The sequence below is a fragment of the Rhizopus microsporus genome, assembly GCF_002708625.1.
Source record: "Rhizopus microsporus ATCC 52813 unplaced genomic scaffold scaffold_12, whole genome shotgun sequence".
Taxonomy (NCBI): Eukaryota; Fungi; Mucoromycota; class Mucoromycetes; order Mucorales; family Rhizopodaceae; genus Rhizopus; species Rhizopus microsporus.
Window position 1 is genome coordinate 562,904 of NW_019671927.1, and position 21,378 is coordinate 584,281.

The 21,378-nt window shown below is 38.9% G+C and overlaps 7 protein-coding genes across 7 annotated transcripts; 4 read left to right on the top strand and 3 right to left on the bottom strand.

Annotated features, from left to right (window-relative positions):
• Nucleotides 1–65: 65 nt before the first annotated feature.
• Nucleotides 66–10,913, bottom strand: RHIMIDRAFT_314455 (uncharacterized protein). Its single transcript, XM_023614937.1, has 16 exons — nt 10,554–10,913; nt 10,204–10,503; nt 9,724–10,159; nt 9,563–9,669; nt 9,365–9,506; nt 9,170–9,312; nt 8,289–9,113; nt 7,960–8,239; nt 7,696–7,906; nt 4,568–7,642; nt 4,357–4,519; nt 4,133–4,306; nt 3,983–4,085; nt 3,897–3,935; nt 430–3,847; nt 66–371 (listed from the first exon to the last, which is right to left on the bottom strand). Exons 1-16 carry the CDS (start codon nt 10,593–10,595, stop codon nt 269–271), a joined length of 9,561 nt encoding a protein of 3,186 aa, XP_023464741.1. The 5' UTR covers nt 10,596–10,913; the 3' UTR covers nt 66–268.
• Nucleotides 10,914–11,683: 770 nt separating this feature from the next.
• RHIMIDRAFT_258745 (uncharacterized protein) lies at nt 11,684–12,922 on the bottom strand. The gene is made up of 2 exons (XM_023611357.1): nt 12,409–12,922; nt 11,684–12,358 (listed from the first exon to the last, which is right to left on the bottom strand). Exons 1-2 carry the CDS (start codon nt 12,513–12,515, stop codon nt 11,782–11,784), a joined length of 684 nt encoding a protein of 227 aa, XP_023464742.1. The 5' UTR covers nt 12,516–12,922; the 3' UTR covers nt 11,684–11,781.
• Nucleotides 12,923–13,148: 226 nt separating this feature from the next.
• RHIMIDRAFT_258747 (uncharacterized protein) lies at nt 13,149–14,168 on the bottom strand. Its single transcript, XM_023611358.1, has 4 exons — nt 14,033–14,168; nt 13,623–13,979; nt 13,498–13,566; nt 13,149–13,447 (listed from the first exon to the last, which is right to left on the bottom strand). Exons 2-4 carry the CDS (start codon nt 13,769–13,771, stop codon nt 13,306–13,308), a joined length of 360 nt encoding a protein of 119 aa, XP_023464743.1. The 5' UTR covers nt 13,772–13,979; nt 14,033–14,168; the 3' UTR covers nt 13,149–13,305.
• Nucleotides 14,169–14,719: 551 nt separating this feature from the next.
• On the top strand, nt 14,720–15,576 carry RHIMIDRAFT_308886 (uncharacterized protein). Its single transcript, XM_023614582.1, has 2 exons — nt 14,720–14,967; nt 15,029–15,576. The coding sequence occupies exons 1-2, from the start codon at nt 14,740–14,742 to the stop codon at nt 15,458–15,460; spliced, it is 660 nt and encodes a 219-aa protein (XP_023464744.1). The 5' UTR covers nt 14,720–14,739; the 3' UTR covers nt 15,461–15,576.
• A 79-nt stretch (nt 15,577–15,655) lies between these two features.
• RHIMIDRAFT_258752 (PHP domain-like protein) lies at nt 15,656–16,635 on the top strand. The gene is made up of 5 exons (XM_023611359.1): nt 15,656–15,815; nt 15,880–15,981; nt 16,031–16,235; nt 16,299–16,431; nt 16,485–16,635. The coding sequence occupies exons 1-5, from the start codon at nt 15,675–15,677 to the stop codon at nt 16,585–16,587; spliced, it is 684 nt and encodes a 227-aa protein (XP_023464745.1). The 5' UTR covers nt 15,656–15,674; the 3' UTR covers nt 16,588–16,635.
• Nucleotides 16,636–16,641: 6 nt separating this feature from the next.
• Nucleotides 16,642–17,195, top strand: RHIMIDRAFT_258753 (uncharacterized protein). Its single transcript, XM_023611360.1, has one exon. The coding sequence runs from the start codon at nt 16,656–16,658 to the stop codon at nt 17,115–17,117; it is 462 nt and encodes a 153-aa protein (XP_023464746.1). The 5' UTR covers nt 16,642–16,655; the 3' UTR covers nt 17,118–17,195.
• RHIMIDRAFT_258755 (ATP-dependent RNA helicase Dbp10) lies at nt 17,196–20,302 on the top strand. Its single transcript, XM_023611361.1, has 3 exons — nt 17,196–17,506; nt 17,536–17,691; nt 17,745–20,302. Exons 1-3 carry the CDS (start codon nt 17,461–17,463, stop codon nt 20,090–20,092), a joined length of 2,550 nt encoding a protein of 849 aa, XP_023464747.1. The 5' UTR covers nt 17,196–17,460; the 3' UTR covers nt 20,093–20,302.
• The last annotated feature ends 1,076 nt before the right edge of the window (nt 20,303–21,378 follow it).

Here is a 21,378-nt window from a genome sequence, read left to right on the forward strand (position 1 = left end):
ATTGATTTCTTTATTAGTCCTCTTATTGTTCACTCTTTCATATGTGTATGTTGAGCTAATTTTATCCCATTACTCATACTTGGTAGTCATAAGCTCGAGACCTGGAAGCTACATTTATTTTGTCTGTAACTGTGAAACATGCCAAACACTTTCTAGTCCTTCTCCGGTTTTTAAACCTCCTTTACCATAAGCAGTGAACATAGTTGGGAGTTACATTGAATGTAACAAAGAACAATGTCAAACTTTATTTCTTTACAATTTCTTTTTTTTATACAAAACCAAAGCCTGTAGAGCATTCACTGATAGCTTTGAATAAATTTCGGCGAAGGTCTTCATAAGTCTTGTATTGAGGAAGGTCTATTTGGTTAAAACTATAAAATAATGATAGTCAGCATCAACTCAACCTTGCTATCTATATATACTCCTTACCAAGTGTGAGCAGAGGGTAAACGATTTGTATCACCAAACTCTTTATGTATCTGAAACCTTTGAACACCATTTGAGCCTTGTAGGGCTGAAAATCCACCCAAGGGCACTTTAGAAGTGCCTGTAGCAAATTGTAACAACTTGGCTCTTTCTTCTTGATCAAACGACCTTACAGCACGCCAGAACCATTGAATCTGAGGCGATTGTATCGTATATCCCTCGTAAGCCGTGTTTGCTTTCCAGTCATCTATATCAATATCAGGAAGACCAGAGATAAGCAACTCGAGTTCTTGTTCATTAAATATCTGTATGAGATTAGCCGGAATAATTTCATAAAAGCCTTCGAGGAACGCGTCTACTTGCGGCTTGATCGCCAATACCAATTTTTGCTGTGCGATCAAATTGACATATTTATGCTTATTAACTTCTGTTACAGCTATATTTCTGCCATTAGGTATAAGGTCTACAATTTTGCATGTGCCAAAATCATCCGTTTCAACACTAAAGGTCAAGTCAATCACGTTGGTAATATCGTTATCCAACATCCACACCAAGCTCTTGTAATACTCGGGGTCTACAGTTTCCAGATCTTTACAGTCTACTGGTCGTCCCAAGATGAGCTTATAGAATGAACGCGTAAAATAGGCGTCCAATACACGCCCGTCGTGTATGGCTTTACCAATCACTCTTCCGACAAACTTGAAATAGGACAGATGCTCTGGGTTTACGCCAGAGGCACGGTTGGGTTGGTAGGTTAATCTGTCTGCGGCTGAAGTGATAAACAGGGCATAGTTGGGATCAAACATTTGACCAGCAAGAGCAGAAAACCACTCACGAGATACGCCGCCTTCATCGACACCTTCTTCATCCTGGAAATAAACCTTGAGTTTTCCATATCTTATTTCATCGCCTGTACGATCTTGTAGTTGATGATAGGTATCTTCAAAGATGTGGTCTCGTCGTATACTGAGCTGAAGAGGCGGAAAGCGCTCACGAGAGGAAGAGGCTTTATGTAATGCCTCACTAAAGAAGGCTCGCTTATTGTCAAACTCCAGAATTTTCGGGACATGGATCAAGCAAGAGAAAGGCCCATTCAGAAGAAGTGGGCTATTGCGAATCATTGCGTTGAGTATTTTCTTGTGCTCTTCAGTAAATGCAATAAAACGCTCTTTTTCCTTGGTTATCGTTTCCCTTGTGATATATTCCTTGGAGATGACCATGAAGCATTCGACCAAAGGTAGTAGGACAGTGACTGCGTCCATCAATTCCTCCTTGTTGTGGATAGCTCTTAGACAAGAGCTGAGCATATCCCAAAGAGAAGTGAAATCAAGTTCTTTATAAAGATCAGAAGCAGACACTTTGCTAGTGCTTTCCTGATCTTCACTACTATGCTTACGGTTGTAGAGGAAGTACATAGAGTTCAAGATACGCAACAGTTTCATTTGATGCGATGTTGCGATCGAGAATTGCTTTAATGCCGATGTTTCTAGTTCTCTTCCAGTATTCAGCTTTTGCAATATAGAGAGCAATATGTTGAGGTCCTTGTAAATTTGTTCCCCAGATTGCTTTGCAACCAGCTTTAGACTATCAACTATTTGATCATAGACACCTTCAAGATGAGCAAAGTTTGACAAGATACTGAGAGTAAATCGGAACGTGCGACTTGAGCATTCGTTTATAGTGAGAACACGCACAACGCGTTCAATATGTTCAGTAGGTATCAATGGAATCAAAATGTCACGATGCATCATAGCAGTCTCTGGCTGTGACTCTGCTTTTTCCTTTTGATTCTTGGCTAAGGATCGAATGGGGCGACATATCTTTGCTAGTACTTCCATAAGCTGTTCCATTAACTTGGTGTTATTTGTAAATGTAGGTCGTCTGAGAAGATCGATCAACACCAAAAATGGGTACTTGTATTTACCATTCTCCATCTGTCCAAAGCTTTCGTTTTCTGACAAAAAATAGCGAAGTGAGCGCCAATTCCATGTAATCACATAGTAAAGAATTTCTAAGCATCTTTGTGAGATCAAGTTGGGTGTCTTGCTTCCACTGCTTTTCTTTTTCTTTTCATGATCGCTTGGTTCATTTGACTGATGAAGCAAACGAGCAAAACTATGATCGACAGCTGCCAAATCAGAGCACTCATCTTGAAGAACACATAGCAACAATGACATGAGATCCGCACTGACTTTACGGTTTTCACAAAGATTGAGTAACAATCGATTAAGTAGAGCCTTCACAATCGATTGTGGTACAAAGAGTAATCGCGTCAATACGGCCAGTTGGTATCGATCAACAATACGTATGGTACTAGAGAGTCGAGCACCCAGGGGAGACGACGGTTGGGCATTCTGATTGTCAGAAGATGGGTTAATATCAGTATGCTCCTCTGCTTGCTCGCTAGAAGTATCAGCTACTTCTTCATACTCTCCCTGTTCCTGTTCTTCCTCTTGAGGCTCTGGAGAGCTTGAGCTTCGTCTTCTTCTATTTATTTCCTCTTGTTCTCTCAGTAATTCTTCACGGATATCATCAGGCAGAGCAGCAAGAAATTCGGGATCAAGACCATCGTCAGCAGCTACCTCAATGATGGGTGCATTTCCTTCCATTTGTGCGCTAATAATCTCTGCACGAAGATCTTCTGGAAGCGCCTCTAAAAACTCTGCGTCAAGCCCAGTTCCTGTCAAATCGAATTCTTCCCCACGAATGACCAAGCGTACGCCATCTTCTTCATGCTCTTCTTGCTCTTCTTGCTCTTCTTGCTCTTCTTGCTCTTCTTGCTCTTCTTGCTCTTCTTGCTCTTCGTGTTCTTCTTGTTCCTCTTGCTCTTCGTGTTCTTCCTGATCTTCTTGTTCCCTGTCAGGTGACCAAAACGTTTCTTCTGCATACTCTTCTGCCTTTGATTCTTGATTATCAGCTAAAAGAACCGTAGTCAGACGATCTGCCAGCTCTACTGTCTTTTGTGCAATAATGGAAGGAATAAAGACCATTTGAGCCACCTGAGTCCAACGGTCTATAGTTGGCATAGGCGTGAATCCTAGTAGGAGACGCAATACATACTTGTCATCCTTATCTTTTGAGAGCTCAGAGATACTAGGGGCGTTATCATCGGCTGTAAACTGGAAGGTTGGGCCAATCTCCAAGGCTCTATCTTCTTCGTAATCCTTTTGCTGTTGAGCCTGTGATGCTACAATGGATTTAAGCATAAAGAGTGGGCCATGGCCAATAATATCCTCATAAGGCTGAAGGTTGGATAAGGATCGATCTCGTTCAAACACTTCTTTTAATCCATTTATAGTCTGTTGATTGGTTCCTCGTAGAAGAGGGTGTAAGATAATATCATCCTTTTCTGATGAATACTCTGGACGAAGTCGTGCTTCATTTTCTGCAGTAAACGCCATTGTTACAGCAGGCATATCAACTATATAAACGTGAGTCTAGTCTGTCATTGCATCTTGATATACACTTACACAAATTGTTTTGAGTGTTGATTGTTACTCTACTTCTAACTATATAGAAATAAGTTTCCTATATTCAATCTATATGATTTACTTACAGCCACCAGCATAGCGTCTTCTTAAAGAAAAGTCATATGATTGCACTCCTGCTTCGGATTGAATATCTTCTGTATCTTGACCTTCACCCACTTGACGATCATTCTGGTATTTTATGAGTAACATCACGTATAGTTATTTATTTCTCTTACCGTAACAGATCGATCTCTAGGAACTTCATTGGTCGTCAAACGCCAATCTCTATCATCTTCTGACTCGACATCATCACTAACATCAGATCCCATAAGATCAGAGTCGTCATCTGGATCATAGGACTCGACTGAATCATCCTCGTCTTCATGCAATGATTCCTCAATATCATCATCCTATGTAAATTATTAGTACAGGTCTTTACATTTTGTCATATTTGATTTACCACTTCTTCATCAGTATCTGGAAGATGGTGTCGATGGCTTCGCATCAATTCATCCATTTCTCGATCCTCTTCGTCTTCTTCTTCTTGATCATCGGGCATAGTTTCGTTATCAGAACTTTCATCATCTGCTTCTTCGACAATTTCTATAACCTCTTCTCCAGAGCTAAACCAAATGCTTAGAAAATAATGATACATAAGGCTCATGAGTTACCTAGCCATTTCAACATCTTCAGCCTCACTACTCTCATCTGTGCTGCCTTCCATATCTTCTTCATCTTCAACAACAGTACTATCAAGCATAGCTAACGAAGAGTTTCTGTAGATTTCGTCAACTTCTTCCACAGGAGACTCGCTGCGTCTGAAAGTTCTATAATCATCTTCTTGATCTTCTTCATCTTCTTCATTCGTCACATTTCCTTCTTGTTCTATTTCTGGTATATGCACAGCATCTGGGGGTAACCGGGTTGCTGTCTTGGTTAATCTTTCCAAAGGACGGAGAAGAGCGTTCAGGATCGTCTTAGCATGTGGATAATTGACGTCTACGTCCTGAATCGCGTTCACTAAAAGTGGAACAAAGTTGTTCTCTAGCATCAACTTTGATAAAGCCACAACATTCGCATCCTTATTACTTGCCGGTGGAATATAATCTGGATTGATGGCAGCAGGCCGAGCATTTAAGATATGGTGACAAAGTTCAGATAACGAGTAGTATTTAAGATATTTTTTGCTACTTCGTTTTGCTGAGGTAACGGTATAGTATTCAAAGCACCCAGCAATGGTTTGCAAAACATGGCTTCGGACATGAGCAAGTACGTCCTCTCGTTTGGTCGATACAATATCTTGGTGTTCCGTGCTCCCTTGTCCCACTTGTTGTATTTCTTCTGCAGCATGAGGCTGCTCTTCGTTCTCTTGCTCAAGATTCTCGTCATCGTCGCCTTCTTGACGCTCTTCATGTTCTCTTGTATTACTAGCATGCATCGTATCATAACACATTGCAACGAGGAGCCCGGTTGTCCATATGTAAATACCTTTCTTCTTACGCTCGAGGTCTGTTCGTGCATTCATTGCACCGTACGGTACCAAAATGTTCAAGAGCACATACACGATAGACCGATCTGAATAAGGCACCATGTCTGGTGTATAATGAAATTCAATATCTTTGGGAACTTGAAATGAAATCATATCTTGTTTACAGCTTGGATAAGATGACACCAGTTCTAGTAAGCATTCGACTAAGTATCCAGTATATCCAAGCTTCCAGTTGCTTTCTTCCTTTGTGGCCTGTGCTTTAACCAGTTCCTTCAATAAGAAGTGAATCACCTTTCTTGATTCATCAATCGTAACTAGATGACCTTCTCCTGAAGTACTTCCAACAAAGCGGACGGATGAATTTCCATAGTTTATGCCGCAACGGTACATTTGTTTAACCAGCTTAAAAAAGCATGACGGAGATCTCAAGAAAGCAGCTTGTCCACGTTTGGCAAACTTGTCTACACTCGTCCTTTGGTTGGGGTGCTCATTTGCATAAGCAATCATCCACTCTCGCATGCATTCAATCACCACTTGCTCTGTTTCAATCAGATGACGGAGGATGATGATGACATAGGCCTGTTGTACTTTGAAGTGGCTCTCAAATCGACGTTTGGGTCGTGCCAAGAGTGCTTCTAACCCATCCCCATGTGTCAAAAATTCTTGCGCCATGCTTCGATGCTTTGTAAGTCGAATCAAGATACGCAGAGTTGCCAGTAAATTATCTTCAGAAAGAGTATCAAGCTTTAGCAATTGAATACAGTAAGATAGCAAGCGAGTCGCTTCATGGTGCTCAAGGACCAATGTGCTGTTTTCGTCTGGGCTATCTTCCTTTTGGGCTAAATAAGTTTCCAAAATCAAAAAGAGTGTTGTCAGCCACTTGGGATTCGGAAATTCTGGTGTATTTATCACCATATCCAAGAACTCAGACCATCCTATAAAGCTAGAGATAGCAGAAACCCACTGAGACGCAAAGCCTTGAACGGCAGGTTCTCTTAGCATAAGTGCAAATACGCGTACACGGTTCACACATGACTCAAACAAAGTACGCTTGTCTATGCTGTCCTTATTGATATCACGGAAGAACTGTGCCATCATTTGTACAGTTTGCTCTGGATCTTCGCTTGCGAGGATAACCAAGACATCGCGAACAACAAGATCAACATCATTTCGCTCATGCACAAGTTGAGTCAGAATTTCCGGAAGATGCTCGCGTGCCTTGTTACGGGTGCTTGTCAGAACGGCCACTGCTGCTTCTACATCCGAAAGACCAATATCGTCATCTGGTATGTCCTCATAGTTTTCATCCTGATCATCCTCTGGTACATCCTCTTCGCTTTTCTTTGCATGTGGGTTTAGTATCTTTTCCATAAGCTGCCTTATTCGCTCCAATTGCTTATCTGATAACCCTCCTTCTTCCAGTGCTCGTTTAGCTTCTGCAGATTCTATATCGATATCTAGCTTGCATTCACCCTTAGTGATCAGACATTGCTTGATACAGCTGAGCAAAGCACGAAGAATAAAATGAGGAAACTTTTGATGCGAGGGACGCTCGAGAAAGCGATAGAGTCTAAATGTTTCCGAGCGAAGAAAAGCGATCCAATTTTCTGGGTAGACTAGTAAAAGTTCAGGCTCGTCTCGTGCTAGTTCCTTTAGCGCTACATCATTATAGATGTTAACCGCAGAGAGATGATGAAGGGCAGGCAGCAATAACTCGAGACACAAGTCGGCTCGATTGACTCCACCTTCGCTTTTGTTTCCTTGCTTTTCCACCTTGTACCAAAGAGGTTCAATAAGATGATCAATCATCCATCGTATTCCACCCATCAGACCAAACCAAACTGCGACTGGAGCGATCAGACGACGCTCGCCCTTATCGTCAAGTATGAGCATAGAGAATAGAACAGCCATAGCAGAAATATACTCGTACCAATACTCAGGGCCATCTTGAATCCATTTAAAATTATCTAATAGAACCTTAGCCACATCTTGTGCGATAAAGATCAATCGACGTCGCTCTTCTAAGCGGAGAACTTCAATAGGCTCCAATTGGATGAAGCTCTGAAAGAGCGGCATAATCACCGGACTCACCCCGCCTAGAACTTCTGCTAGTCTTCTTGTGTTAACGACCTTGGGATCTGTCAAGTCGGAGTGTTCAATTTCTTCTGTCGTTCCGTCACTGTTGAACTTTATTTCTTTTGAATGCCATGATTTGGGTACAGCGTTTCTTAAAAGAATGGTTTCCCAGATTAAGTATCTGAACAGAGATAGGGTTAATGTCTGCTTTTGTGTGTGCTCATAGTCTGTTACCTGTGAACACGACCCAAGAACTGCAAAAGGCTTTCTTCTTTTGGATTTTCCATCATCCTTTTACATATCCATACTATCAAATCTTCACAAATGTCTTCTTTTCTGAGAACAAACAAAGAGAGAATACTTGATAATAACCCGACGTGTCCCACTAAAAAGCTAAACCTACGAAACACGCTGTTTCCTTTTTCAAGTAACTGATGATCCGTGCCTAAGAAAATAAGCTATAGTGTATAGATATATTTAGGGTAAAAAAAAGCTTACCATCCACATAAATAAAATCAACTACAGAACTCTTTTGTGTTGGCTTGGATTGAACGATACGATCTGCTTCTTTTCTTAATGCTTTTTCAATTGCCCCAACAATCTTGACCACATCTTCATTGGCCAGCATCTTGAAGACATCTGAAAGAGCACCAAATGCATTACTTAGATAATAGTCAAATGGAAGCATGGGCAGGGAATAATAACGCAAGAGAATCTCATGGCCATTATACTCGATAAATTCCTTGACATTATCAGTTTCCAAGAAGCCTTCCAAGAACTATATACTTTTCATTAGAAAACAATATGCATCATGAAGTTGAACTTACCCTTGCCACCATTTCAATCATAGCCAACAGACGACACTCTGCTTTATGGACCGTGTTCCGCTCTGGCACTGCCTTCCAAGCCAACTGATGACTATCGTCCTCCGGCTTACCTTCCTCTGACTCTCCCAGACGAATCACACGCTGTAGCATACTATGAATACATTGAAACATTTGGCCTTGTAGTGAAGGTTCGTGTCGCGCCAGCTCTGCTGCTGTGTTGCCTACATTGTCACTCTGTGACACTTCCATGGGATTAGCCAGAAACTGTGAAGAACAGATCAAGTCAAAGAAGTAAGGAAGCGGGTTCTCATCTTTAAATAACTCGAGTCCCTGTTTGTTCAAACAGGTCGCTTCAAAGACACTGAGAATGCTCAACAGCAAGGCAGCGTCACAGTGCCCGTTGTATGCCTTGATCGTTTTCAAAAATATCTGCGGCACTTGGACTTCAAGAAGCACGCTGAGTGATGTTGGTTCGGTGTGCACGTAGCTTGAGTATAGAGACATGGCGAGTCCAAAGATACTGGATCCAAACAGTGTCTGATGCTCCATAATCTTCTTTAGCACGTCCGGTACGCTCGTTTCCATTAGGTTGCGTAGAGTGGTTCCTGCGTCGTTTGTTCGGATCATGCGAATGATGAGTCGAAGAATGCCCTTGACAAGGTTGATAGAATCTTGGTGATGTTCGGATCCGTTGATGCAGTTGTTAGTTTGTGTATGAAGAGCCTTGATGGAGGCCTCAAGGCCATTAAAGTTGAAAAAGCTGGGGTAAGCGTTATCCATACTGTCGAATGCGACATGAAGCAATGATACAGCTTTGGAAAGAACCTGGCATATGTTTGAGAAAAGCATGTTGATAAGAGAGAAAGTACTAAAAAACTTACATTTGGTTGAACACGATCGCTGTCAATAATATGGATCAATGTGGTTATCATACCAGCAGAGGACAACATTTGACTGCCTATAGCTGTATCTGTCAGATAGGAAAGGAGAGTAAACAATGCATCCAGAAATGACGGAGAGTACACTAAAGAAAGAAGTGTTAATATTCTCATTATAACATAGAGTATATATTATACCTGTGCCATTAGATAATTGCCTCAGGATATGAAGCAATATACTGTGATTTGTAGCAGCATTGAGAGTATTCAACACTTCTGTCAGTTTATTTCTATGCCTTGCAATTGCATCTAGCGCATATAGAGCATACGTTTGGACATCCTACAGGGAAAGCATAAATAATCGATGTTACTACCACTTTTTTTTTTTTTGCTTACTATTGGAGTATGGTTGTCATAAGACACAAGCTGTGCGATCTGAGGTATCAAGTTGGGTTCGTAAATGTAGAGTCTATTTTGAACTGTTGTCTCTGGCATTGTATGAGCTATATGAAAAGTTGAGTTAGATCATATCTTTATACTCATATATTACAGCCAACCTAAGATAACAATAGACATAAAACGAATCTTAAGTAATTGTCTTGTTATATTATTATTATTCTTATGATTCGTTAATCTAATTTTATTCAATAATTCAAAATGATACTCGCTTGGAACTTGATGCTTCTTAACCAATGTCCAAAAGAGGTCCAGGTCATCCTCTTTTTCTGGCACGATCGTATACTCTATCGTTTCCAGTTCTCCCATATCCTCTTCTTTGTAATATGACATCACTAGTTTGTTCTCTTGTTGTGTATCGTTGGATGATATTATATCATCACTCCTAGCTAGTTCAGCAATCACTTTATCCTTTTGTATCGAGAAATTAGAGTGAGCAGCGGTCGGATTGCTCATCCGTTGTGCTGGTTTGATTAATAATGCTAGTGTTGTCTCTAGTACATCAATATCTGTTGTATATAATAACGAATTCAGGTGCTAAATAAATATTAGAATATGTCAAATCACTATTATCAACTTACTTCATAAGAGTTGTATAAGCTTCGATTCGAGCAGTGATCAAATAGTAATCTTGTAAAATTTAAAATAGAGAGTAATGTTTGCTTTATCGTCGCGTCAAAGTGCTTCTTTTGTACATGTTGAGTTAATTCGTATTCTTTACAGATATTTTCCAAGATTGTATCAAAGCGATTTAATACAGCTACAAATTGAAAGAAATCACTGCGAGGATATTTCCATTCTACAATCTCGTTTGTCCAATGGCTAATTTGGCTTTGATCCTCTTTTTCCAAGTGCTCAATCACATTCTTCAGTTCGGGTGGCTACATATCATTAGCTATGTATGAGCAATAAAAGGAATGAAATGTCTTACAAGAGGAGGAAGAGTCTTTATAGGAACTCTCTTGATCTTCATGACAGTTGCAGAAAAAAAAAGAAATATCCAAAAATAGAAGAAAAAATCTTTATGGACATAATTTGTTGCTCGGCAACCAGACCATAAAGACGTCAGTCTGTTCTGTCTATATGTTATTCATTTACAAGAGACATGTTATAATTGGATATCTCCCCTTTTGGACCATGTTTGGTCTGTTTGATAAAGTTGCTTTCATATCGGACGGTTAAAAGAATAACAAGAGGCCATATTGAGCAAGTGATGGAGGAGACAGAGAGAGAGTCATTCTATTATCGCATACACATGGGTTATGATCTGCACACAAAGAATAAGGGTGATGACTTGTTTGAATCAAATAAAAAAGTATCTGATCTCTTCCTTTTAATTAAATTCTATAGTATCTATATCTTTTATTCAATTATGCTTTATACATTGTATAAACTAACAGCTATTCCTTGAATGAAGGTCAGTAATAAGATCATAACTATGATTTCTATACGGCTCCGTTTTCTTTTTCTTTCTTTTTGTTTTTTTCGTTCTTTACCCCCCTGTTCGTATTTTACTGCAAAAGTTTACTGCTAGTTCATATCTCAAGTGGGATTACTTTAATTATTTTTATTTTTTGTGCGGTTAAAACAGAAAGACTACCCCCTTGCAGCTCTTGTCTGTCTTTAGCCACTTTCCTCTTTCTCTCTCTCTTTTTTTTTTTGTTTTTTCTCAGCTCGTGTAAATTGCAGCAAGTTACATCTACTTGATGCATTAAGAAAAAAAAGATAATCATGTCATCACGGATCACGGTTCAGCCTTTAATGATCCATATTCTTTATTATTAATATGAATAAAATACTTGCTTTCAAAGAAGGAATACATAAAGTGACCCTTGTTCTCCTAAATGATGAGCATATTTACCTTTATTAAGAATGACCCAAACAAGCCAAAAAAAAAGGAGGTGCCCCCTTTCTTTTTTTTTCATTTATTTGTCGCATACACACATATATACAAAGTCTCTTTAAGCAGTAAACAAAAAAGGAGAGCTATACTAACGATCATCACACGTTTTTCTATTTTGGCAACACACACAGAGAGAATTAATATAGACATTTTAAACTGTTTATTTTGGAAACACACAGGAAAAAATAAAAGTTTTTATTATAAATAAATAAAAAGGTATACATATAAAAGTATTTCAAAAGGGGGAGAATGGAATTTAAGGTGTATTGTCAACATAATTCAGAACAACACCAACAAATTCATCTAAAATTTTACTTGAATCAACATATTTTATGCCTTCCTGTTTATCAGCGTAGGATAAGAATGTATGCATCGAAGGCAAGATACGATCACTGAGTTGTTCACTATTACTGCATACACTACTATTACTGCTTGTTGAAGAGCTACTGCTACTAGTACGACGTTGTAGATTAGGGGATAGGTCAGGTAACTGTGGTGAATAACTGTTACTGTAACGTGTCATTTGATGAATAGAAGGTAATTCGATCTTTTGTTGTAATCCACTGTAGAATGGTAGCTCTATTAAATCAGTTTGTTGTTGTTTATTTTGATATGATTGATATTGCTGTTGACTCAAATTGGATGCTTTACGTTCCAGCATCATACGTCTTCCTAGTCTTCGTGCAATCTCTTCTCTTACAAATCCTTGTTTTTCAGGTGAATCGTGTTCTCCAAACTTTTGACGCGCTAGACGATATACTCTGCATCGAAGATCATTCTGTCTATTCTTTTCTCTGTTCTCTGCTCTCCACTTGCGCATTCGATCGTTATTGCTAATATGGGATGAGTTGGCTTTATTATGAATGTATTTATTTCCTTTTACCTCTCTGTTGTCTCTTCTTTAGATATCACCTTCTTTGCATGCCCTTTCCATCGCTTTTGATCACGACTTCTTACATAGGGTATATTGTGGATATTAGGGTTTTCCATGTGTCGTTTCCTATTTATAATTATTAAGGAGAATGCCTTCTATATTTTTTTTTTTGGGTTCTTACAGATTGGAGCGGGTGGCAAATACTAATTAATAAACAAAGGTGAGTTGCATAATATATATCTTTTTTTTTTTTCTTTATTACACTTAGGACATTGTGGACAAGGAAATATCTTTGAAGCAGCTTGTTCTTCACCCAGCATCATGTTTTATATTATTAAATAATAGAAAAAAGAAAGTAAGAAAGAGAGAAGGGAGAGAAAGGGAAAAGGAAATATTTATAAATAAAAAGTGTTTATTTTTTCTCAATCTATCCATAATTAAAATAATACTTTTAAACAAATATTATGATTTGCATCTCTGTAGGAATTGGGGGGTTATGATTTTTTTTGGCGGGAAAAAAGGGCTCTCTTGATTAATGAACCCCCCTTTTTTTTGCCCTTAGTGTACGTGTGTGTATATATATGGGGGTAAAGGAGGTAGATATAAAAGTATAAATGTATGTCAGATGATAAACATGTATTATAGTTTGATTTTCAATAGTTCATTACTACTAACTGGTAGCATTATTTATGTAGTTTGCGCCTTTATGTTTACGCATTGTGACTTTTTACAATTTGTATAAAAAAAGACAAGGTAAATATTTACTATCTTTCATTCCTCCCCTTTTATTGTTATACTAAACGGAAACATATCCCGCATTCCCTCATAAAATATGTTGTTATCATGTTGCTAGGTAACGTACACTCGTGTCACACAAGAGCAGTAAAAGAGTGGTGTGCGTAGATCCTAACCATACATCCATCCTTGTCTCTCTTCTTCCTCTTCTTCTTTAGCCTCTTGTTCTGTTTCTACTTTATATCGACATAATGGACATGTATTATGCAATTCTAACCAAGGTATAATACATTCTTTATCAAATAAATGGCCACTAAATATTCACATTGGTATGTAAGTCCACATATCATTCATATAACTTACCATGGCATCTTGGTCACCTTGGATCCGTGCTTTAAAAGGCCTTCTTTACAAATAATACATGTATCGTCACTTTTTATTTTATTTTTTTAGGTCAATTCTTGTCATCATGTTTACCATTGACTTACTCTTTTAAATCCTTTACGTCAGGTAGCATCTGGATAAATCGATTAGAGGCAGGTGGAGGCCCCTTGATTTGTTGCTGAGATTCTTCCAGTAATTGGGTCACCAAATTATCCAAGAATTGCTCCTGGTCTACGTTCCCCTGAGCTTGCATTTGTTGTCGAAAGTGATTGAAAAGGCTATGCATATAATCAGTTTCTGGATTTTTCCTTCTTTTTCTTTCTTTCTTTACTTGGCTGTTTGAAGCAATTGTTCAGCATTCAGATTAACATCTTGACGAGATGTTGAAGGATTCATGAATGAATCCAAATCAACATCAACTGTTGTTCGTTTCTTTTGTGTTGTGTTTATTCCAAGTTCGTCTATGTCAAATTAGCAAGCTTCTTTTTTTTTCTCTTTTACTTATATCAGTTACCAAAATAACTTGCCATTGCAAAAAGAATAAAAAAAGAGAGAGAGAGAAAAGGAACGCGCGTCTTTCTCTAAAAAAAGTCATTTTCCTATTTTGGAATGGATCAGTAACGGATGGTTATTTCATTCGAAAAGAATAAAGTGTAACATGTCATACAATGTCAAGTAACAAAAGTCATTTCTTGATAATGACATCAATGACAGAAAAAAAAAAAAAAAAGAGTGAGAGAAAAAAAATTATAAAATGGACGAAAGGGCATTGACTTGTTTACGTAAAGAATTTCTCTTGTATCTCTTTTTCACTTACACAAATCAAAAGAGAAAAAAAATGGTGGGCTGATGTAACACAATGTGGGGTAGTAATCCAGGTATAAGAACCAGAACATGACTTTTGATCTCAGTTAGGGAATCAATGCTCCCAAGTTCAAGACACTATTAAATTATAAAGTAAAAAATATACGTGTAAAAAAAAATAAGGGGGGGGGGGGCAAGTCTAGTAACAAGAAAATTAAACATAAAGTTTTACGCCCTTGAATATAAACTTTTCAGTCTCCTTGTAAATCACTCCGTCTTTATACCGCCTTCACGTTTTTTCTCTTTTTAGGAAAATGGTTTTTTTTTCATCTTTGGCAGGTTCAAAAGGTGTATAAATAACCTTCTTTTTTTTTCCCTCGTCTTCTCTCTTTCTCTACTATTCTTTTCTTTTCCCCAATGTCTTCTCACGAAATTCAAGATATCGAGACCAAGTATGAAACGACCAAGGTTACTACTCCTATTGTAGCTGCACCTACCATTGCCAATCCTGGTCCATTGGGTCTTTGTGGTTTCGCTTTGACCACCTTTGTTTTGTCTCTTCATAATGCCGGTGCTGGTTTACCTGCCACAAGTCCACACGGTGTGGTCACTGGTCTCGCCTTCTTTTATGGCGGCTTAGTTCAAGTAATGATATACCCACACTCTATATTTATTTGTTTTAGATTTCTAATTTTATACATTATAGCTCTTAGCTGGTATGTGGGAATTTAAGACGGGAAACACTTTTGGTGCGACCGCATTCTCGAGTTATGGTGGTTTCTGGTTATCCTTTGGTATGATCTTTATTCCTGGTGCCAACATCACCGGAAGCTATGGTGGAAATACTGCCATTTTGGAAAAATCACTAGGTTACTACTTGCTCGGATGGACCATCTTTACGGGTATCATGCTTATTGCTTCTCATCGCTCCTCTGTCGGCCTCGTCTCCCTCTTCTTCTTTTTATTCATCACTTTTATCATGCTCACAGCTGGTAAGCTCAATGAATCCATCAATTGTCAAATTGCCGGTGGTGCATTAGGTGTCGTGACTGCATTCATTGCTTGGTATAACGCCCTTTCTGGTCTGCTTACCAAGGACTCCTCTTACTTTACTTTACCCATCGGACGCATCAACTAATATCTCTCTCCCCCCCTCCTTTTTTTAATCTTTTTTTCCCTCTTCTTTACTTACTAAATAAATACTAATAATAATTATGCAAATTCATCTTTTTCCTGCATTCAAAAATATAGGGGTTATATGTATTTTTTGTAGATCGTTTATACTCTCCCGTTTATCAAAATAAGCCACATCTATTTTTTTCTCTTTCTTTCCCCCCTTTCTCCCTTTTATAATGTATCACGACCTCAATATACCTTATTCGTCTCACCTTGACCGATCAGGATTAGATAAGCTTAGACTCATACTTTCTAAATGCACTCAACAAAATGAGTATACTGTAGCATTGAATGTCACAATGAACCATAATCAACAAGTGAGAATACCTTATTTTCTTTTTCTTTTTTTTTTTTCTCTTTTTTCTGACTTTATACACAAAGGTTCCAACTATCACACCTCCAGATATATCCACACTTGGCTGTAAATACTCGTTAAACATCTTGAAACGCGTGACAATCGATACTGATGCACCACTTGATGCTGTATGTGAATTCCTTTTTTTTTTTTATTGTTTTTGCTCATTACTTGTAGATCGATATTAGAGGAACGTATGACCTGATTGCTCTGCGAACGAGAAACGCTCAGGTCTTTGAAGAAGCCTGCTTACGATATGATATTGATCTGATCACATTTCATTTTGATGAACGCATCTCTTTTGAATTAGATCCAACTGTGATTCAAAAAGCATTGGATCGCAACATCTATTTTGAACTCTGTTATGCAGATGCGATCAAAGGTAATATATATCCATTTATATATATATGCATATTGTTTGTGTATCATGCTCATTATGTTAAAGACAAACAGGCTAGAACATACACCTTACAGATTGCAAGACAATTAATTGAATATACCAAAGGCAAACAAGTGATTATTTCCAGTGGAGCTGATACTGTATCTGAGATCCGTCACCCATTTGACATATTTTACTTGTAGGTTTTTTTTTGCATAGACATACACACACCTATTAAAAAAATTTTTTTAGTGCCAAATCATTAGGATTAGCCAATGATCAAGCAAAGTTTGTAATAGAAAAGCACTGCGAACAACTGTTATTGAAGACGAAAAAGAAGGCAATAAAATCATGACGTATACGCTCGTAAGGGTTTTCTCTTTTTTTCTTTCTCTCTTTCTTTCTTTTTTTTTCTTTTTCTTTATGAGTTATCATTATCAATCTATTAATGAATCAATCACAAGTGATGGCTATGAAACAAAGACTTCAATCATCATTCATGAAATATCAGAGGCAGAAGCATCCAGTTTGTGTGTAGAGGAAAGATCTCAATATGAAATTTTGGATGAGGATCAGTTGACTGAATACGACTTTTTGGCACTCGAAGAAGAGGATGAGACTGAAAGCGAATCCGATATAGAATATCATTGGTTTCCATCACTCATGAGGAACTCGTTCATTGAGTTCTTGAGTGACAACGACGACGAGAGTTTGGTATCAGACGATGCTAGTGAAGCCATTGTTGAAGAAGAAAAAGATGATGATTTAGATGAAAACATGTACATAGCAAGCCATGGTAAACGATCTCCTCGTTATAGATATCAACAAAACAAGAGGATAAAAAGAGATCAGGTTCCGGTAGAAGTGATTCATATTGTTCTTTAAATTATGCACTTTTTTAAAAAAAGAAATAAATGATTAAAACTACGCCTTTAACTGTCCTTTTCAGCCACCCCTTTTCTTCTTTTCTTTTTTTTTTTGTAGTGTTTTTATTTGATGGCAGTCCTGAAAAAGATCAAATCAGCTGCCAAATCGGCTTCACCCAAGGCCCAGTCTAAAAAGAAAGCACCTTCAACATCACAGTTGAAGAAGAAAGAACCTTCGGCATCACAGTTGAAGAAAAAAGAGTTTCAACAAAAGAAATACAATAAGGGAAACAAGAAAAAGAAGGAAGAAGAAGAAGACTCCGATTTTGAAATCGTACCTAATACTTCAACTCAAACAGCTCATGACCAGATCTCGGATTCAGACGACTCCGATCTTGAAGTTGACATGTTTAATCAGTTCAAAGACAAAAAACCAGCTACTACTACAACAACAACAATAGCAAAAAAGATCCCACAACAAGAGATCAAAGTAAACGACGATGACGACGATGAACAGGACGAAAAATTCATTGCCTCAGAGACAATGGCAGCGAATCGTAAAAACAAAAAATCGGGTGGATTTCAATCGATGGGTAAAAATAATCTTGTCAAACTTTTTTTTTTCTAATCTCTTTTTAAAAAACAGGTCTAAGCAATGCAGTATTCAAAGCTGTTCTTCACAAAGGATTCAAGGTACCCACACCTATTCAACGTAAATGTATCCCTCTTGTCCTCCAGGGTGACGATGTGGTAGGCATGGCTCGTACAGGTTCAGGCAAGACCGCGGCCTTTTTGATTCCTATGCTCGAGAAACTTAAGGCACACTCAGCCAAGACAGGTGCCCGTGCGCTGGTACTGTCACCTTCACGTGAACTTGCTCTTCAGACACAAAAGGTATGCAAGGAGCTCTCCAAGTATACCGACCTGCGTAGTTGTTGTATCGTCGGTGGTGACAGTCTGGACGAACAGTTTGAGATGATTGCGTCTAATCCGGACATATTAATCGCCACACCCGGTCGATTGCTACATTTGGCTGTAGAAATGAACATGGATCTGCGTACGATCGAGTACGTCGTGTTTGATGAAGCTGATCGATTGTTCGAAATGGGTTTTGCCGTTCAGTTGCACGAGATTCTCTCTCGATTGCCGCCTAGTCGTCAGACCTTACTCTTCTCTGCCACGCTGCCCAAGATGCTTGTGGATTTTGCCAAGGCAGGTCTTCAGGAACCAACACTGATACGATTGGATGCCGATACGAAAATCTCCAAGGATCTCGAGATGGCGTTCTTTTCAGTAAAGGATAATGAAAAGGAAGGAGCCTTACTCTATCTCCTCAGAAATGTCATTCAGTTACCCAAGAAGACACAAAACACGGACTCCAAGAAAAGAAAGGGAGCAACAGAGGCCGATAAACAGACCATCTTGTTTGCAGCCACCAAGCACCACGTCGAATACCTCGCATCTTTGCTCGAAATTGCTGGTTATCAAGTATCGTATGTGTACGGTTCACTCGATCAGACAGCTCGTAACATTCAAATCACTCGTTTCAGAAACGGTGTGACTAATATTATGGTTGTCACTGACGTTGCTGCACGTGGTATCGATATTCCCATTCTGGAAAATGTCATTAATTATGACTTTTGTGGATCCTCCAAGGTCTTTGTGCACCGTGTCGGTCGTGCGGCGCGTGCTGGTCGTCGAGGTTGGGCCTACTCTTTGGTTACATCAGATGAACTTCCTTATCTTGTCGATCTCGAACTCTTCTTGACCCGTCCTCTCGTCATGGGCGGCGATAAGGAAGAGTATGACTATACAGCTGAACTCGTCCTGGGTACCATGCCTACAGATACACTGGTGGACGATCAAAACTGGGTGACATCTCTGGTCGAGCGAGACGCTAGTCTTCAGGGCGCACACAAGACAGCCATGAATGCTTACAAGCTCTACAACCGTACAAAACCCCGTGCGTCTGCCGAGAGTTATAGTCGTGCGAAGGAACTGATCAAGAAGAGAAACTATATTCATTTGCACCCTCTCTTAGAAGACGAATCAACAACAAGTCAAGCCGCGATTGAACGAGCAAGTATGATTCAAGCCATTTCAGGATTCAGACCGGCCGAAACGATCTTTGAAGTTGGCTTGCGTGGTAGAAAGAAGCAGTCGCCTGCAAGTACGATCATGCGTGAACGACGTGAGGCGGTGGGTAAAGTCATTGCTGCACATAAATCAAAACTGGAAGAGTCATCAACAAGTGAAAAGAAGAGTGTAACAGTTGAGGATCTTGGCGGTGATGTAGGAGAAGATGAGTTAGCAGAGGCATTTAATATACCAGAATCATCAGATAAAAAGAAAAAGAAGAATTATCGAGATGAAGAATATTATCTATCATACACACAAAAGGACGCTAACACCGAGCGTGGATACTCTATGGCCAGTAACGGAAACTTTATTGAACAAGCATCCAAGGCGCAGCTCGATTTAACCGGAGACGATCAAGATACAATCAAGAAGAGTCAAAACATGCTTCGTTGGGATTCTAAGAAGAAGAAGTTTGTACGTGGTCTGGGTATTGGCTCTGACAACAAGAAGATGATCCGTACCGAAAGCGGCGCGCTCATCCCTGCTTCGTACAAGAGTGGTCGTTTTGATGAATGGGCTAAAAAGAAACACATCAGTATCCCTCGTACGGGTGAGCGTGAGCTTGTCAACGCTGCTCATCTGTCCAAGAAGAGATTCCGTCATAATCGAGCTGATGAGGCCAAGCCGCTGGATCCCCTGGCATATGATTATGACAAGAAGCTAAAGAAGCGCAAGATGAAGGAAACAGAGACTATTGTCGAAAAGGACGGTATGGGTAAGAAGCGTGTCGGTAACCGATCGACAGCCAAGAACGAGCTCAAGAATGCTAGTCAGATTCGTAAAGACCGTATCGCATACGAAAAGAGAAAGGAGAAATCCACACGTCCTTCACGAAGAGGAAAGAATCGTAAATAATACTTATGCTTTTGTAAATGTTTTTCTAGACTGTTGCTTTTTTTATATAATAAAATACCTTTTCTTTTCTACAAAGTATTGTGTTTTATTCTTTTTGGAAAGCAAAAGAATTTAAATATGAAACTTTTCATATAATAACACTTGTATGATTTGATGCTGTAACAATAAGCCCGTATCATTAATTATATAGTGCCCTCTTATAGATCAAATGAGCTTGCTTTCAGTTTGGAAGCTTTTATAAAAAAGAGGGGCGGCATTAGGACATGGATCTTGTTTATTTTAACAGATACAATGTAAGTAATACTCCCCAACGGTAATTCGAAAAGACAGGAAGCACTGATATATGACCACTTACAGCTGAAGGAAATGCAACTTCAACGCGTCTGTAGCAGCTTTCATTTACGTGACGTGTATGGTTAAAGCCACCAATGCGCAGGGGAGAGAGTGCAAATTTGTCATTATCCATATCCTTCGAGTGTATGTGTTATGAACAACTAGCTAGAAAAGCACCAGTAACTATCTTGTATTTCGGTCTATATGAAAATAGATGTTGTACGTTACTCGCTCATGGGCGTGCATACGCATTCAAAACAGTACATTCCCACATCTTCCTTAGTCAATAATCTGTAAATTTGAGTGTTTGTGCGGCATGCAGAGTAACCAAAAACTGCTTAATAGATAGAATCCGGACGCGTATTAATTGAAAGTTTTCATGCCGAAACTGTCCTAAAAGCTTATTTGAACGCATATCTACTCTATGGACTCGTTGATTTCCAGTCTACCCTTCATAAAGACGTGATAAAGGACATATATTCTCTAGATCAGTTAACAAATGAAGCTGCCGTATTTTCAAGCAAAGATTAAGATATTATTGAAATGTATGTTCTAAGATGTAACTAAAGCAGTTTCATCTGCATGACCTCGCGTAAAAAAGAAAAAGTCTAAAAGAGCTTTAACTTGACATGTTGAATAACCGGCTTTCATAAGGCTGGAAAAATAAAGTGATTAAGCTACAGTAGTTTCTTGAAGTTACTTTACTAAAATACTTTTGTCTTTTTGAAGAAAAAGAAAAAAAAAAAGAAATGCCACTACTGTTAATGGGAAATGGAAAGGGGTGTTCGTCACTGAGAAGAGTTTCCAATAGTAAAATTATATAAGGGATCGTTCAGGTTATTTCGCCCGTTGTGCCTTTCAAAGTATCACTTCATCTTTTCTCTATCTTCCTCTCTTTGTTGTCTTTGTTTTATTTAGAAAAGACTCGCGTTCCGTGTGAATATGTCTGCGTT